General features: G+C 57.4%; 1 protein-coding gene across 3 annotated transcripts; it reads right to left on the reverse strand.

The window, feature by feature from the left end:
- Positions 1–242: 242 nt before the first annotated feature.
- Positions 243–12,722, reverse strand: LOC109259873 (opsin 1, long wave sensitive). 3 transcript variants are annotated; one of them, XM_019437759.2, is made up of 7 exons: positions 12,100–12,244; positions 11,394–11,537; positions 7,914–8,210; positions 5,511–5,679; positions 4,353–4,518; positions 2,963–3,202; positions 243–509 (listed from the first exon to the last, which is right to left on the reverse strand). In XM_019437759.2, exons 3-7 carry the CDS (start codon positions 8,143–8,145, stop codon positions 399–401), a joined length of 918 nt encoding a protein of 305 aa, XP_019293304.1. In that variant the 5' UTR covers positions 8,146–8,210; positions 11,394–11,537; positions 12,100–12,244; the 3' UTR covers positions 243–398. The 3 variants fall into 3 exon arrangements, with proteins under 3 accessions (XP_019293304.1, XP_019293303.1, XP_019293306.1); XM_019437758.2 differs by lacking the exons at positions 11,394–11,537; positions 12,100–12,244 and adding an exon at positions 12,556–12,722; XM_019437761.2 differs by lacking the exon at positions 12,100–12,244 and having other exon boundaries at positions 11,394–11,986.
- Between the last annotated feature and the right edge of the window lie 5,211 nt (positions 12,723–17,933).

The raw sequence follows: 17,933 nt of genomic DNA on the forward strand, positions 1-17,933 counted from the left end.
CCAGCCAGCCCTCCCTAGACAGCCACCCTCACCTCCCTTTCCGGCTCCATCGCCACCAGCCCGCCTCACGTTTCCGTTTCGTGATCCTCCCGTACCGTCTGCAGACACAAGGCTTGGAAATATTAAAGCCCCTGAAGCGCGGTGCTGCTCTCGTCTCTATCCCCCTCATGCCCTCTCGTGACCCCGCGACCGAACCCTCGGAGGCTCAGGTGTCCCCAGACTGCAGCGGGAGCCTCTGCAACTTTGTTGTTTTTGGCAAAGAGAAACTACTTTTATTTCCCAGGGATGGAGGAGAAGGGGCAAAGGGGGGGGTGTGTGGCCGAAGTGCTGGTGTGTGGGACAGGGTTTACGTTTTCCGGTAGGAAGCAGACCTTTTTGTTGTCATGGCCGGGAGGGACTCATGCAGGTGACACCGAAGACACAGATGAGGCCTCCGTTCTGGAGGCGCTGGAGAGTTCAGAGCCGTCGTCAACCTTCTTTCCGAAAAGCTGCATGATGCAGTTTCGAAACTGGCAGGGCAGAAAACGCTACTCAGCAGAGCGGAAAGGGCCCGCATACCGTGCTAAAGGTCGTTCTTGGGGAATTCTGAGGAGGCTATTCATTAGGGGGCACCTTGATGACTGAGCACCTTCTCCGCTACCATTCAGAGTCCCGTGCAGAGACTGGAGCAGGCCTGAGGTTGTTACTCGCACATGGGGATGGTCTGCTCCTGACTGCTCGCTCATCTGAGCCATCGAATTTAGACTCTGATGGTGACTATTGTGCGTCAAGTTGTAACACCACGCCCCCCTCTCCAAAGCTACATTCAAGGACTAACCCCTAGAGCCTGTGAATGTGACCTTATTTGGAAATAGAGTCCTTGTAGATGTGATGAAGATATACATTGCCATGAGGTCATGCTAGAGTGGAGTGGGCCCTAATCCAACCACTGGTGTCATTATGAGAAGGGAATTTGGACACAGACTCAGAGAAGGTCACGTGGAGGTGAAGGCAGAGATCGGGGTGACTTGTCTAGGAGCCAAGGGACACCAAGGACCGCTGGCCACCACCGGAGGCTAGGAGACGGGCGGGAACGGATTCGCCCTCAGAGCCCTCAGAAGGAAACAACCCTGCCCACGCCTTGACCCCGGACTTCTGGCCTCCAGAACCGGGAGAGAATACATCTCTGTTGTTTTAAGCCCCGCCCCCCCCGCCCCAGTTTGTGGTACTTTGCTATGGCAGCCCCAGGAAACTTATACAGTGACCAAAGAGGACGCCAGCTAAGGGGCCCATGCATAGGGCGACCCATTTCCAGAATGTCTGGGAAGAGACTCAGAGGCATTTTAGTGAAAAGGGATGTGATTGTCATCTTGTTTCTATCCCGTCGATTCTGAGGCCACGCAGGCACTAGTTAGACCACAGTCTAGCTACTACTTCATGTCTACAGCCAAGAGAATCTTCTGGCACCAAGAGGGCCCCAGTGCATTTCCCCTATAAAGAGATTTGTAATGTATTCATTTCTTAAGTTATACCTCATATCATCACTGGGATAACCCCAATGTCTTGAGACTGCAGACGAGGGGCATCTCCTGTATATTCTAGGCCTATTCTTGACCACCTCCAGCTCCCTCCAACATCAAAACCCTCGCAAATAAAACACATAATTACGGAAGTCAGTAACACAAGAAGTGAACTGAATGGGAGAATTGACTTAGCTGAGGAATTCATTTGACATCTACCTACTGAGTGTCCACCGTGTGCCAGACTGTCTCAGGGCGATCGGCAGTGGACAAAAAGAGCAACGTTCTCTGCCCTCGTGAGCTCCATTACAGATAATTCTCTCAGGACGCAACAGGAAGGGATAACAATGTGGAGAGGGTGAAAGCAAACTTCAAAAGCCTGGAGAGGTCCAGAAGTGCAGACATCTTGTCTAGGAGGGCCAGTTTGGGGAGGGGAGAATGGAGACTCAAGTAAACAAGTACAAGTACAAGGCAAGAGAGCCTAGGGTTCCACAAGCAAAAGCCAGACCTAAAAAGAGACTCACATGAACCGGGAAACAGGAGTCAGGGCTACAAAGACACTCTAGGTATTGAGTTGCCAACAGTGGAGTCCCGGGGGATCAACCGTGTCCTACTTAATGCCTGAACGTTACAGAAAGAGTGCGTGCTTAATGAACTCTGCAGGGAGCCAAGGGCCAGGCCAGACTGAGCGGGGCCTTGGAGCAACTGTGACATGAGGGGGAGGGGGAAGGGACAGAAGAGCTAGCTGGAAGGAATGGGGACTGGGTCTGGCACGATGCCAGGCCCCTGCGAGGGCCCCTGGACCTTTCTGGTCACCATCAAGTCACACATCGCATCTCAGTGAAGTAGATTTGATGGATTCAAGGAAGAGGAAGCCAAATTGTGCTTGGAAGATGGTAAGCCTCAGCGCTCACCTGTAACCTCCCGGGGGATCTAGGAGTCACAGGCAATTTGCTGCTGAGGCTGAGTATACTGGCCCATGATGGCTACCGTCTGGTGAGACCTCGGGCGGGACCACGGCGGGCCCCCTCGAACTAACCCACAAAGTTGCAAAAGCCGCATGCGGGTGCAGCCGAGAAGGGCCTCTCTGCGTCCTTGTTGGGGTTAGGGTTTAAAAACGGAAAGGTGAAGACTGAGAGGCCAGCTGTGCCTATCAAAGTGGGAAGGGCACAGCCAGGGTCAATGCAGACACGTCCGGGCGCTCCTTCGGGTGTGAGCAGCAGGACAACCCTGAGGCCGACAGAACAGGAGAGCAGCAACGTGCGCGACTGCGCTGTGCCGGGCCGAGACTCCGACACGATCCACGGGGAGGGCTGGCTGGGGCTAGGTCACGTGCTGAGCCTTCTCCGGTCGTTGTCCTGGAGGTCATTAACGGGCACCCCCTCGACATGATTCCAGGCGGGAGCCATCGCTGGGCTCTCCGGGGGTAAATTCCTATTTGCTCTGCCAATGGTGTGACTTACCTGCCGGTTCATAAAGACGTAGATGATGGGGTTGTAGATAGTGGCACTTTTGGCGAAGTAGGCCGGCAGGGCGGCCACCAGAGGGTGGAAGGCGTAGCCGGGGTGGGCGGCGGCGAAGCACGCAAAGAAAGTGTAGGGCCCCCAGCAGACGCAGTAGGCGAAGATCATGACCATCACCATGCGAGTCACCTCCTTCTCCGCCTTCTGGGTGGACTCGGATTCTTTTTGCTGCTTTGCCACCTGGGGGAGACAGAGATTCGTGCCTGGGGACGGTGCGTGGGAGAGTCCTTCGGGGCTCTGTATCCAGAGGGCTCCGTGTTGCCGTTGCCTGGGCCGTGAGTCAGGGAGGCGGCGAGAGACAGGTGGCCGGGGGACGTGGAGTCATGAAGACGAGGAGATGGGCCCACCCCAGGCGGGTCAGCGGCCGGCGGCCAGCGGCCAGCTCCCACCTGAGTGAGCCCGCAGCCTGGCTCAGGCTGGACCGGGCCGGCCTTGATGGAGCTTGTGTAGGCTCTGAGGTAGCACAGAGCCTGCCCCGGCGAAGATGGCCTCGAAGGGCCTTCCAAGCTCTTGGCTTAGCCTGGTTCCCGTTAGGAGTTTGGGAAGGAGCTAAGGAGGCCATCTTAGCCTCGCCTGGTCCCTTATCAGCGTGTTTCCTGCCCGCCCCCCATGCTTAACTCTGAGGGGCCGATCGGGGGAAGACACAGACGCTGGACACTGTCTGCTGCGGGCAGGGACACAGCCCCGAGCTAACAAGGCCCAAGCCATGGTTGGATACCTGTGGGAGCTGGTGAGGTTGCTTCTGATCCCTGACCACCGGCGGGGTTGGGGGAGGAAGCGGGGTGGGGGCACACTGCAGGCTGAAGGCAGGGAGCCTGTGGCCTTCACTCGGGCTGCCTACGTAGGGGGCTAGGGGTGGCCGGGACGGGGTCAACTTCCCAGTGAGGACAGTGGAGAGCGGGTCTGGGTGGCACATGGCACACGTGAAGCCACTCCTTGGCCTGCCCCACAGCCCCATGAAGGGGACAAGGTCACTCTGGTGGCAGCTTTTCAAAAGCACCTTTTGATCTGCAGGGTTCACTCGCGGATCTGGCTGGCTGCTCTCCACTCCCCGGGAAAGGCAGGCTTTCTACCCAGGGGAGGACCGTCCCGGGTCACGGAAGAAATGCGGCTCTGCTCCCTTATTGGGAGCATGAAGTTGGGGACGGTCCCTTCACATCGTGTAGGGACAAGGACAAGGGAGCCAGGACTGCAGGCGCAGCCCCAAAGGAATTGGAGGATTCAGGCCTGCTTTGAGGGCAGGAGAGAGATTCTCTGTCCCAGCCTAAGTGTCCTTGGCTCCCACAATCCTATCGGCAGGGGGTAGAGCCAGGAGAGTTCGGGGGCTCACCGCTCGGATGGCCAGCCACACTTGGAGGTAGCAGAGCACGATGACGCTGAGGGGGATGATGCAGCACGTGATCATGAGGACGATCATGTAGGACTGCACGCCGGGGTACGAGCTGCCACTGAACACGTCAGGCCCGCATGATGTCTTCAAGCCATGGGGCCAGTACCTGGAGAGAAGGGCTGGCAGCCTGTCCTGATGCAGGCAGGGCACCCTGGGGCCCCCCAGTCCAGGCATGCCACTGACTTGGGGTGGACGATCGGTGGCTTGTTTTAATTAAGGTGAAATTTACATTGCATGAATTCACCTTTTTTTTTTTTGAAGTTTATTTAATTATTATTGGAGAGACAGAGAGAGAGAGTGTGTGTGTGTTCATGAGCAGGGCAGGGGCAGAGAGAGAGGGAGAGAGAGAATCCCAAGTAGGCTCTGCACTATCAGCATGGAGCCCGACGTGGGGCTCGATCTCATGAACCTCGAGATCATGACCTGAGCCGAGATTACTTAACTGACAGAGCCACCCAGGTGCCCCTCACCAACCATTTTTGAAGCGAGCCATTCAATCTGACAGCACCTTCACAGTATTGTGCAACCACCACCTCTGTCTAGTTCCAGAACGTTTTCACTGGTCTTATAGCCCCTTGTGTTTTTATTGTGGTAAAATACACATAGCATCTGAGCCCGCAAAGAAGCAGCCTGGCCAAGACACAAATGACCTATGGGCCCAGGTGTACCTACAACCCAAGAAGTCTCTGAAAGGGAGGCCCCCGAGAATGTGCGAGACGTAGGCCTAGGGCAGAGTGGGTGAGATGGCCCTGCTTTCACTTATAGCTGCTCCTGTGGCTTGAGCTTGTCGCCTTTCTCTGTGTGCACCCATGAGCCGTTCATGTTTGGCAGAAACAGACCTTTCCAGAGGCTCAGAGATCACAGGACCTATTTCCATGTCGCAGCCAGGCAGATTTATATGTTCATAGGTACCGCGCCCTCAAAGGGGGTCACAGGGACATCGGGTCCATCCTCACTTTAGTCATGGGGCCGCGGAGGCCCAGAAACAGGAAGCGACTGACCCCACGGTTACAAATGGAGTCATGTGTCTGACCCTCCCCGCTGTCCTTCACCGTCTGTCCTAAATGAGCTGCATGCCTGACATACTGGCCTCCTTACCTGCTCCAGCCAAAGATGGGCGGGGCTGTCCACACAGCGGCCCAGATCCAGGAGAAGGCAATGCCCGCGATGGCTAGCTTGGCATCAAATCTCACATTGCCAAAGGGCTTGCAGACTACCAGCCACCTCTCCCAGGAAATGATGGCCAGGGACCAGAGACCCGTGATCCCTGCAGGGGAGAGCAGGCAGATGAGGGCTTTGAGCCTCCAACATCACTTCTTCCACCCAGACCAGCCGATAGCTTTTAGGATCAAGAGACATCCTCCCCACCCATGTGAAAAACCTAATTCTCCAAAAAGTGTGTTCAGCTCCAGGGGGCAGTGGACCTCTTGGTCAATTTGTCTGACACCCTCTTTCCCCATTCTTTCCTCTTGGGCCTCTAGCACCCCGATTCCTATCTTCCTCCTAGTTGGCCACCAGCCTTTCTTCGGATGCAGACGCAACTCCCGATGGCCATGCATGCACCCACGTGACCACACTGAGGTGCCGTGGTCCCAGCCAAGGGCAAGGAAACGGGACGTGTCCGGTGACCTGTGGCCCTTCGGCCCATATGCACGTTCACCTAGGCTTCCAGATTTCCCACCGCTGCCCTCCCCCCGGCGGGTGATCATGTCTCCATGCCCTGCTTAGACACTGGAGGTCTGTGGGCAGAGTTTAGGGCTCCATTAACTGGGGCGGGAAAAAGGACAGCTTTTTTCCACTAAAAACTCTAATGGACCCTTGGCATCGCCTTCCATTATGAGCATGGCAGCATTAGCAGTGCCTGCGACTTGGTCACTTTACAGAGGCAGCAGACACTTCCCTATATCACCATATTCAGTACCACTTTGAAATTTCAGTGGCTGTCAGACCAGATCCGGTTATTTGATACTTTAATAAAGAATGGTGTCATCATCAATACTTCTAAAAAATGCATTTACTCATAATTTTAGTGAAGGACTATGTCACTCATTAATATTTAATACTTTGATCACTATATTTCGGTATCATGGGACTCCTTTGTAGTTCTATGGATCTTATTGTGCACGTTGGCAAACATTCTTCTGAGGAGGGGTCCGCAGGCTTTCCCTGGTCACTGCCGTTCTATACCTTTGGGAGAGCGCTGGGCCGTCATCTGTAAAACGAGGGGCAGTTAGATATGGGGGGGGCGGCGTCCTGCCCTGTACAGTGTGTGGGCCTCGTGTTGGCACCTACCTCACAGGGATATGAGGGGCCGATGCGCTCATTTCAATCTTGCCCCCGTGTCCTGCCCCCATTTCACTGATGCGCAGTAGCAATTCAAACCTGCAGCCAGGGTCCCCCTGCCTTCCCCAGGCCCTGGCTGTCCTAGCGTCTTTTTTTTTTTTCTCCTCTTCATGTCCACCTCTCAGAATCTGAATTGGAGACCAGTTTAGGTGGCAGTTGGATGAACCCGAGTTAGATGTGGGTGCTCAGGACCCAGGATTGGAGACCCCGTGGTCCTGGGAAACTTAAAACGGAAGAGCAGTGGTGTGATGGCTGGGGGCCCGGAGGCAGGCCAGCCTCGAGCCCTCGGCCCTGTGGGAGGGGTAGCTCCCTCGTGCTGCTGCGGGCACGGCCTTTGCTCTCTCACTCGGCCTCTTCCCGGGTCTCTCCCGCCAGCTTCTGCCTCCCGGAATCAAGTCCGCGCCCCTGCGTGTGCCCGGCCTCATAGTCCGCTCGGCCACCGGCCAATGCTCACCTGTCCTCTGCCCACCCAGCTGCTGCCTGCACCCTGCTCTCCTTGGCCACCTCGGCCCAGCTCCCTTCTCAACTCGCTGACTCAGCGTCTGGGTGCTCCCTCGTCTCCTCCTGCACACGGTCCTCTGAGGGGGCGGATGGCGCCCCGTGCTCGCGATCTGGGATAGGGACCCCTCTTTCCGGGACTCGGGAGTGCCTCGGGGAAGGGATCGTATGCTCCTGGTGCCCCCCACATGGGTTCTTCTCTGCCAAGGTTGACCTGAGCAGGGCCCCGGCCCACAGAGATGTGAGTGATGGGGACCAGGATCTGAGATCAGTTTCAGGATCTCAAAAGCTCTAACGGGAAGCGCTGCTTTCTCTGGGAAAAGCTGACACAGGTGAGCTGAAAGAACACACATCCCCAGTTTGAGTGGAACTTCTGTTTGGGGTGACCGGAGCCCTCCTTCCCATATTGTTCTGGGATTGTCCGTCTCCTCCTATGCCAGCTGCGTGGCCCTAGACCGGCCTGTCTCAGGGTAGGCACTCTGGATGCCCACTTGTTGGTCTGCAACCCCCCCCCCCACGATGACCCCGGCCCAGGTTCCCCTACAGGTCTGTCTCCCTTCAAATGCGCACCGTGGGCACACCCGGGGGGTGCCTCGTGAATGTTTCCTTTACACACGGCAGGCTGGGTCTTCCCGGAGTCCGGGGCCCTGGCTAGCTTACCACACAAGGAGACAGTGTAGCCTTCCAGGACACACATGGGGTGGCCCAGCACAAAGTAGCCGTAGATCTGGTTCACGACGCTGATGGTGCTGGCGATGATGGTCTCCGCCAGGTCAGCCACCGCCAAATTCACCAGGATCCAGTTCAGAGGGTGGCGCAGCTTCTTGAACTTCATGGTGGCTGCCAGCACAAGCCCATTAGTGAAGACGGACGCAATGACCACGAAGATCATCCAGGCGCTGGTGACGTGGTACACCCATCGGGGCGCGATGTGGTAATTGGGACCTTCAAAGGGGCCTAGAAGGCAGGAGGTACAGTGCGGGGAGAGGAGCTGGGCATCGGCGTTACCCGCCTGCACAGCTGTGCCCGCCCTGCCCTCCCTTCCTCGTCAGAGCGTCGCATTAGCCCTCCCGCCCTCCTGCCCGCTACCCTTGCCTTTGCAACCAGCTCTTTCCCTCTAGCTGGGCCCACCTGCGAACAACCTTCCGTGTTGTGATGGAATGGAGTGCTGGAACCTCACGGATGTTGTGAGGCATCCGTGTCTCATGCCAGAGGCCGTGGCCCACCAGACAGGCATCCTTGAACTTAACAAAGCCGAACTCCTCACCAGCTATGCCAGGTATCACCCCCCCATCCGATTTGCCACCCCCGTACACGGGCCGGGCCTGTGGGGTGCCGTGGGCAGGCCTCTGCTCCCTCAAACCCCTGCACCCGCCGCGCTGCTTCCCGTGACTGCTGCATGCCTCTCTGTCATGGGACCTTTGCTCACATTCTCCCCTGCACCGCGGTCCTCTTCTCTCCCATACCGTAAAGCCCAGCTCGGATGGCCTTGCTTCCCGGAAGCCTTTCCGGATTCCTAAGCCGAGTGTCAACTCAGCCCCTTGGGACCGCCACCTCAGTGTACCTGTGTGACATCCTACACTGTACTGGAGCCACCCACGCGCACGTCTCGTCGTATCCCATGTGGCAGGTTTGACGCACAGTCAGTGCTCAGAGAATGGATGAACGAATGAGTTCTGGGTTGAGTTGTGTCCCCCCATGAGAACGACATGTCGGGGTCGTAACCCCCAGGACCTGTGGAGGGGACCTTATTTGGAGACGGGGTCTGCACAGAGATGATCAAGTTACCGTGCGGTCATTAGCACGGGCCCCAATCCCGTAGGACTGGGTCCTCACGAAAAGGGGTAGTTTGGACGCAGAGACACGCACACGGGGAGATGGTCACGTGAAGATCAAGGCCGAGATCCGGGCGATGCTTCCACAGGCCGAGCGACGCCGCAGATGGCCGGGAAGAGCCAGAAACCGGAGGAGAGGCCCGGAGCGGACTCTCTCTCGGAGTCGCCGGAAGGAGCCAACCCGGCCCACGCCCGGACCTCAGACTCCTCGTAAGCCAAGGAGTTTCTCTTGTGTGAGCCACTCAGCGTGTGGTGCTGTTACAGCCGCCCTACGAAACACACGCAACGAAAAGGAAGGGTAATTCCCCTTTATTACAACGCAGCGGCTCTACACCTGTTGTGCTGAAGGACCTTTTTTACCACCATCATTTTTGGCAAAATACTTAAAGGGATGATACGCCAGCGCCTGCCGCCATGTACTAAAGCCTTATGACGCCCAGGAAAGCATCCACGCAGAGTCCCCACATTTACCAGGACACTTCAGTTGTGTGCCACAAAAGCCCAGCTCGAACTAGTTTTAGAAGAGTAGGGCTTTCTTGGGTCCCCTGGCTAGGAGGGCTGGGGTAGATGCCAATCGCCCCCAGCACAACCAGACCCCACAGCACCCGTGATGTTCCAGCACCCTGTGCGTGAGCTTTGTTCATTGCTTTCACGGGGAACTCCTGGAAACCCATCAGCAATGCCCACAGCCATGCTAGGTGGCACAGGCCCCCTGGGGACAGACCTCTGACTACCGAAGGCCCGCGTGCTATCAGTTTCCGTACAGAAGGAAGTGGAGGGAAACCACGGGGCTGCTGATAGACCGGAGAACAGAGGACCCCGAATTGCCAACGGGTCTTGCCCAGAAACTACAGCGGGTTAGTCCGAGAACAGCAGCTGGGACTGGGAGGTGTACGGAACGCTCCAGCTTTTGAACGGTTTCAAAACGAAGCAGCCAGAGCATCCTTCCCGGACAGTCCGCCGAGTCCAAATTGGACAGGGCAGGGACAAGAGGGACGGGGCTGTGCACAGTGGGGGAGGGGATGGACTGCTCCGAATGTGGGAGGTCACAGGGGAGGGTCCTCTAGCGGCGCAAGCAGAGCCCGTGTCCCAGCCTGCCCCTCGCTTCTGAACTCTCCAGGACCAACTTCATAAAGAAGTGGGCACCACAAGGGTATCAGGGTCAACTCCCGGGGGGAAGGTGTTCTGAAGAAATTCAGGGAGGGAGTGAATTGGGTGTGGGGGCAGGCGAGGAAGCAAGATTTCTGTGAATATACCTTCTTCTCTAGATTTTAATTCGGAACCTTGTGAATATTTTATTACACGATTTTAAAACAACATTAAAATTTAAAAAGCAATCCCTGAAAATCAAAAATAAAACAAATGAACCTAAATGCATATCCACTCAGAGGCATAATCACACAGAGAGGGACTGTTCTAAACGACTTGGAAGGGCACTAGTTTGACTATTCGAACCTGGTGGCATAGACCCTAAGGACGAAAAGACCTGTCCAAATGTTGAGTTTTGGGTATGCGTGTTGTCGATGGCGGTGTCGGTGTCATTACTCTGAGACCGTTGTGAGTGTGTGTGATAAAAAGCAAATGAGTAATTGAATCATATTCTTATTCTTCTACGCAAAGCCCTTGAGAACAGGATTCTTAGTGGGAGAGAAAGGAGACCCAGAGGTCAAACCCAACTGGCTCCACTGGGAAACCAAGTCATTACTTTGGAGTGGGAGAAATAAAAGGAAAGAAGAAGCATTTCTCCTGCCTTTCCCATACACTCTGTGTCCCTGGGGAAGCCAAGAGTAGATGAGGGAATGTTTCAGTCTATCCAAGGACTCCAGCTAATAGATGAAGACAGGGTGAGGAAGTCAGAATGTCACCATTTTGCAACCCCCAGTGGTTTCGTGGGTCCAAGCATCGAGTTCAGTAGCTGCCAACACCCCAGAAAAAGGGGCACCCTCCTGATGGTGAGGAGATCCAACCAAACACAAAACCGATCCAACTGGCCTCCAAGCAGATCTTCAGATCAACTACAGATTTACAGACACATAATGATGAACAAGATGGGAAGCCACACACGGGAAACCATCAGCAAGTCCAAAGTGGAGGGGTCCGGGGACAGATGACCCATTCCCTTGAACAAATAAATTACAAGGAGGTAGAGAGGGAGCCCCTGACTTCAAAGAGGACAAAAAGAGATAATGATCGATCTGAACGTGTGGACCTTATCGGAGCCCTGATTCAAGCAAGGTAAAAAAAAAATGTACGACCTTTTGTTCAACACTGGTTAAGAGATTCAATAATATCAAGGCAATGTTACCTTATAGGTGTGACAGTGGCATTGTGTTTATGTTTTAGAGTCCTTTCCTCTTACAGGTGCATGCTGAAGATTTACAGACGGAATGGTGTCATGTCTTAGATCTGCTTCCAGGAATCAGCAGGAGTGGGTCCAGTTTGCTAGATACTTGAATTTTGCCAGGGGAAATGTACAAAAAGGAATCTCAGGCATCAGTGAAGGCCCAGGGGCCTCCAGGGAGGGCCCTGTTGTGTCGCCATCAAGGACATTTTGACAGAACGATCAGGTCAGGGCAGACTTGAGGGTTCTCAATTAGTTTGGCCTGGGAACCCTGGCTGTCAGGGAGCTGGTGTGGCTTCTGGAAACCATGGCACCTGAGACGTCCTTGAAGGAACAGATGGGGTGGTCTTTGGTTTGGAGGAGGGACTGGGGAAGGGGGGCCGGGGCAGGGGGTCACTAACGTCCTCAGTTCTTTGCAAGGCTTGCACGCAAAGCGTTCGGACTGGTGCACTTCCAGGGCATAACTCGGGCCGCCTCCGCGGACGTTTCAGGTGTCTGTTGGGCCCGAGCCCTTTCTCCTGGGACACCTCCCAGCGGAAAGGCTGCCCTGGGAACCAAGCGAGTCCCCTCCCCAAGAACGTGCAGCCGAAGTCTGCAGGCCCCGGGGGCAGAGTTGGACAGGACGGCCACTCCCGTCTCTTCCGACCCTGAGGTTGGAGAAGGCACCTACCCTCCTCCGGGCCACCTGCTGTTTGCCTCCTTTTGGCTTCGGGAAGTGCAAAACTGAGTCCGAGCTGGATTCTTTCCCAGGAAGCCAGGGCGGTGCGACCAGAGAGACACGCCAGAACTGAACGTAACGGGTGCTTACTAGCGGCACGGGACCGCAAGGAAAGAGTCAGTGAGCATTCCCGGGACAGCGGTTCGCAAAAGGTCTGGGAAGCCTGTGTGGTTTGGAAAGGCAAGTTGCATATTACGGTGTCCTTTTGTGTTCAGAAAGGACCGCCCCCCCCCCCCCCCCAATTTCATGGCATCATGAAGGTGAAGGGAGAAGGACCACCTCGGCCGCTGCTGACGTGTGTGGAAGAGAGCTTTCCTGGCGGGTGGGTGGCCAGCGGCCCTCCGCGTGGCCACTCGGGCCTGGTGTCCCTGGAGGGCTGTCCAGCCTCCACGGCGCCCACTTGCTCACCTCTGGTGGCGTTGCTGTTGGTGTAGGTGAAGATGCTCGCCCGGGTGCTGTCCTCCAAGCTGGCGTGCGGCTGCCCGCCTGCAAGCCTCTGGGGGCCCCACCGCTGGGTCATGGCTCCGGAAAGCCCTGTCCCCAGTGCCTGCCAGCCCTGGCGCTGCTTGGGGGGTCACGGCGCTTTATAGCAGCCCGCGGGATCAGCCGGGGCTTCCTCACCTTAGAAGCTCCCAAACCCTTCCCCACCTGATCTCTTAATTGGGCCCGGGACTTAGACCTCCCCCTCCCCCACCCCCTGCCTCCTGGCTCCTAAGGTGAGCCTGCGAGGGCGGCTCAGAGGCTTTTCTGGGAACCCACTCGGAGTCCCCCGCCTGCTAAGGCCGCTGCAGGAGCTGCCGCGGGCCCTCGCTGGTGTTTACGTGCACTTTCCTCCCTACTGTGTGGTGCTCGCGCTTAGGCCAGCTGGGCCCTAGTGTCGTCCTTTCCACATTGACGTGTGGGTTAGGGAAGCGGCCCGAGGCCCAGACCCGCCGTTGCTGCGTGGTTCTCCTCAGAGCCGCGGGGGGGGGGGGGGGGGGGGGCGGGGGGCCGGGAGACTTTGCTGCGGCCCAAAACGCAGCCTCCTCACGGGTCGGGCCATCTTGGTGGGCCCGCATGGTCGCGAGTGGTGCTGGCGAGGGCCCCTCACCCAGGAAGGGAAAGACAGGCCTGGGGTGGGGCTCCCCTGCTCCCTTTTGCTTCCCAGGAGCCCACGGCCCCTGCGGTCACCGGGGAGCTCGTCCAGGCCCTCCCGGTGGCCTTCCCGCAGCAACTGAAGGTGCCCACGGGCACTCAGGTTCCACCAGCTCGGGTCTCCTTGGCCTGAGTCCATAACCCTTCCCTGGACTGCTCCTGACGACAACTCCCTGCAGGCTTGCCTTCAAAAGCAAGCCTCTCAACCGAGTGTTCCAGACGGGCTGCCTCCTCTGTCCCTCTTGGCCCACTACAATCTGGCTGCGGCCCGGACTTGGCAGCATTCCGGCTGCAGGCGGATCGCCGAATTCTGCAGTCCCACCCCCGTCCCCCTCCGCAGGGGGGCACACCCTCTCTCCTGGGTCCTGCCAGCTCCTCTCTCCCGAAGGTCAGCTGTCTTCATCACCTCCTTGGGGCCGGCCTGAAGCTCAGTAAAGCCAAGCCACGGGCGTGCGACCTCACTCCCCTGCTCTCGGGGCCATGACTTGTCAGCACCCCAGGCGGAGGCTCCGGGTAACATGGCTGGACGTCTGTGCCGCCCCGTGCGGCCACCCATAGTGGGAATGGCTCCCGGCACTGGTCCGGGCCTGCCACGCGCCTGGTGCCAGGCCAGGGGCTCTGTGTGGAATCGAAGGAACGGGTCCTGACCGCCGTCTTGCCAGGGCCCCCTGGTGGCCTGGAAAGCTGGGCTCGTTGTCCAAGGGCAGGAGAAAGCGCACCCAGTATTTACACCCCTAGGTGTCTACTCAAGAGAATTGAAGCCACATGCCCACACAAAAACCTGTCCAGGACCACTCACAGCAACACTAATCCCAACAGGTGAACAGGTAGAAACAGTCGAAAGGGGAGTCAACAGGTGAACGGACACACAGAATGCGGTCCGTCCGGGCGACGGTGGCGACTCGGCCGAAACGAGGAATGCGGTTCTGACCCCTGCCACAACAGGACCTGCCACAACAGGACCTGGAGGGCGGGGTGGAGTGAGAGCAGCCGGACGCAGAAGCCCGCATGGTGCGTGATTTCACGGACGGGAAATGTCCAGAACGGGCAAATCCGCGGAGGCCGAACGCCGACGGGTGGGTGCCAGCGGCCGGGGGCAATGGGGAGTGACTGCTCGTGGGAACGGGTTCTTTTGGGGGTGATGAAAAGATTCCAAAAGTAGACTGTAATGGTGTAGCCGCTGTGGAAAACAGTCTGGCAATCCCTCAAAAAAATGCAACGAGGCATCGCCACGTGGTCCAGCAGTCCTGTCGCTGGGCGCACACGCAAAAGAATGGAAAGTGGGGGCTCGTAACATGAACGTCGCATGTTCAAGTGGCCCCGTGACGCGTGGACCTCAAAACGTAGCTTGATGCCACAAGGTCGGATCCCTAGAACTCAGCCCCAAGTTTTTGTGACTTCCAAGTTTATACTTTTCCCTCCTCCTGGGTCCCAGGGAGCTTTATCTGTCTGTCCCCACAAGGGTCAAAGAATCAGAGCCTCTGGGATTGTCAGAACTAAAAGCGGGCCTCCTGTGAGGTCACCCGCCCGACCTGGCCCCTTTGGAGCACTGGACACAGGATCGCCTCTTCCCAGCACCGTCGGGGACCGGCAGGGTGGCCTCGGATGGGGCAGCCCTGCCCTCTCAGGCCAGGCACACCTTCTTTCTAAAGGGCTGTCATGGACCTCCGAGGCCACCACGTTGTTTGGGAGGCGAAGTGCCACCTCGGTGGGGGTCTGGCAGAGGCGGAGCAGGTCATGTGGGGGAACCTCCAGCTCACTGCTTGCTCAGCCCGCTTGTCTAGCATCACACTCATGACTGAGCTCAGTCCTGGGTCCGCCCCAAGACGCCGGGGAAGGAGAGGGGAGGGGACAGAGGGAAGAGAAGGGGGAGATGGCCGTGAGTCCGTCGCGGTCTCTGCAGAGTGGGATGCTAATTGATGATTAGGGCTAACAGAAGATCAAGTCTCATTTTAGCCTAAAGCAGATTACTGCCCTGGAAAGTCACCCGGCACCTGGGTGCCCACGTGTGCCACCCGAGGCCCAGTCTGGGTCCCACGCTCTGGCACAGGGTGGATGAAAGGGGAGGGGCCCTGGAGAGGGAGGGCTTGGGCGAAAATGGGTGTGAAAAGCAGCAGAAGTGGGTGGGTGGGGACCTTGACCGCCGTGGGCTTTTGGTTCATTGCCCCCCGCCCCAGCACCCACTGGACTAATGTGCTTCCGGAAAATGGGACCCTTTGGCCAGGCCGGGCACGCCGCCTCGCCGCAGCCTCCACCCTGCCCCACTTACGGCGCCCTCGCTGCCAGCTGGGGCCGCCCGGCCAGGCCGGAGGAGGAGGTGTCGGCCCCGTCGCTAATCCGACTACTCCGAAGTGATGCGGCGTGGGGGTGCCGATTAGGAGCCCCGGGAGCCGACCGTCACCTCGATGCAGCTCCTGGCTCTGGCCGGCGGGCCAGCGGCTTTGTCATTAGCAGCCACTGGCTGCCAAAGGGACAGAGCGAGCAACCGCTCGGCCGTTGTCTTGGGCTTTTGTGTGCACGTGCGATAAAATAGAACATTCAAGTCACCATCCGAACCATTTTTAAGTGTATGGCACACCCACGTCCCCACTGTCCACCCCCGGAAACGCAGCCCCGTCCCCATCAGACGTCGCTCCCCCGGCACCTGCCATCCTGTGTTCTGCATCTGTCAGTTTGCCTAGTTCTCGCACCTCGCAGGGGTGGAATCGTCCGGTACCTGCCCTTTTGTGTCTAGCTTATCTCACTTGGCATGGTGTTTTCAAGGCGCATCCCCTGCCTTCGGCTTTTGAAGACGTTGACACGCTTCGTCAGAGACCCCTAAACGTGCACCATGTGTATAAAGGCCAAAGGCAAGGGCTGGGCTGTTGCCCCGTTCCCGAGACGGTCGCGTGACTTCCTGAACCGCTCGCCTCAGAACCCGACAGCGATCAGATTTTCTCCCCCCTCCAGCCGACCGAGTCCCCATACCGCCCGTGTCCCCCTCTCGGTCCGATCCTCACGCTCCTCAGCTCAGTCCCGTAATCTCGCCCCATCTGCTGCGGGCCTCCTGGAGCGCTGCCACGCCTGCCCCCTGTGACCTTGAGCAAGTCAGTCAGCGTCTCCAGAGCACGTGTCCTCATCAGGGCCATGGGGATGACATTCACTTGCTGTGAGGCTTAAAGGACATCATCCTTTTGAAAAGCTCTAGCACAGTACGTGGTACAGAAAACTCAGTCCACGATTCATTCCACAGCTACTCGCCAAGCACCTGTTGAGGCCGGCGCTGTTCGGCGCCACAGTGTGCAGACCAGTCGGGAGACCCCTGCCCTTTGCAGCTGCCTGTCCAGTGGGGGCGGGGAACATGGACGCCAGCCATAATGCGTAAGCTGTGATGAGTAGGTTGGAGAACAGGGAAAGGAAAACAGGATACAGACGTGCCAAGAGCGGAAGGGAACGGATGGCCATTTTAATAGGGCATCAGGTGGGCCTCTCTGAGAAAGGCCTATGTGAGCCAGGACTCAAAGGAGGGAGGAAAGGAGCCGTGCAGAGATCTGAGGAAGGCATCCCAGGAGAGAACCAGGAAGTAAGTGCAAAGGCCCTGGGGGCGGGGGCATGCCTGGCATGCTCAGGGGAACACCAAGGAGACCAGGGTGGCAGGAGCAGCATGAGGGAGTGCAGACTAGGAAGAAGAAACGTCAGAGAGGGGATGGGGGCCAGGGCGTGTATTAGCTTTCACTGTGAACGAAATGGGGAGCATTGCATGATTTTGAGGGAAAGGTGACACGGCGTGACTTGGCTGCTGCTTTGAGACGGGTGGGGCCCAGGCCGAAGCAGGGAGATCGGGTGAGAAGCACTTTGGTGGTCCAGGTGAGAGATGGTGATGGCTCACCAGGGACAGGCCAGCAGGGTGGTGAGGAATGTCCGACTCTGGATAGAGTTTGCAGGCAGAGCCGACAGAATCTCCTAGTGGCGCAGGTGGCCGCAGTTGGAGAAAGGGAGGAGTCAAGGCCAAGTCCAAAGTTTGGGGCCTGAGCAACTAGACGATAGAGTCGTCCTCGGCGGAGAAGTCGGTGCCACGGGCGGTGGGGGGTTGCCTGGAGGAGGGAGGCCGTGAGCATCAGGATTGCAGGCGTGAACGGCCAATATGAGGAACAAAAGGGGCCATCGCCCGGGCGCTGGGGGGCTCAGGCAGTCAAACGTCTGTCTCTTGATTTTGGCTCGGGGCATCATCTCATGGTTCATGAGTTTGAGCCCCACGTCAGGCTCCGTGCTGACAGTGCAGAGCCTGCTTGGGATTCTCTCTCTCCTTTCTCTCTCTGCTTCTCCCCCAATTGCGCTCTCTCTCTCTCTCTCTCAAAAAAGGGGGGGGGGCGTCACCTAGACCCACAGACATTATTCAAACAGAATATGCTGAACAACTTATCCCAATCAGTGTGAAACTTTGGATAAAAAGGGCCAACTTCTAGAAGAACACAGCTTAAAACGGGCTCGAGAAGTAGAAGATGTGAAGGGTTCTGTATCTATTAAGACATCGAAGCCCGAATCACAAACCTGCCCACAAGGAACGTCTCTTCTGTTGCAGACGCAAACAGCCTCGCCAGTTTTCAAGGCTCATCTGCACCGTCTTCCCCAATAATCCTCAGACCTTCGCCGCTCATCCCCAGAGGTCTTTG

This window comes from Panthera pardus, unplaced genomic scaffold (genome assembly GCF_024362965.1).
Source record: "Panthera pardus isolate Hobbes unplaced genomic scaffold, ASM2436296v1 HiC_scaffold_27, whole genome shotgun sequence".
NCBI lineage: Eukaryota > Metazoa > Chordata > Mammalia > Carnivora > Felidae > Panthera > Panthera pardus.

Coding starts and splice junctions, on each gene's coding strand:
- LOC109259873 (XM_019437758.2), bottom strand. CDS start 12,667: ATGACCCAGCGGTGGGGCCCCCAGAGGCTTGCAGGCGGGCAGCCGCAC. Junction 8,211..12,555: donor CAACAGCAACGCCACCAGAG/GTGAGCAAGTGG, acceptor CCTGCCTTCTAG/GCCCCTTTGAAGGTCCCAAT. Junction 510..2,962: donor ACGTCTTTATGAACCGGCAG/GTAAGTCACACC, acceptor CTGCCCTGCCAG/TTTCGAAACTGCATCATGCA.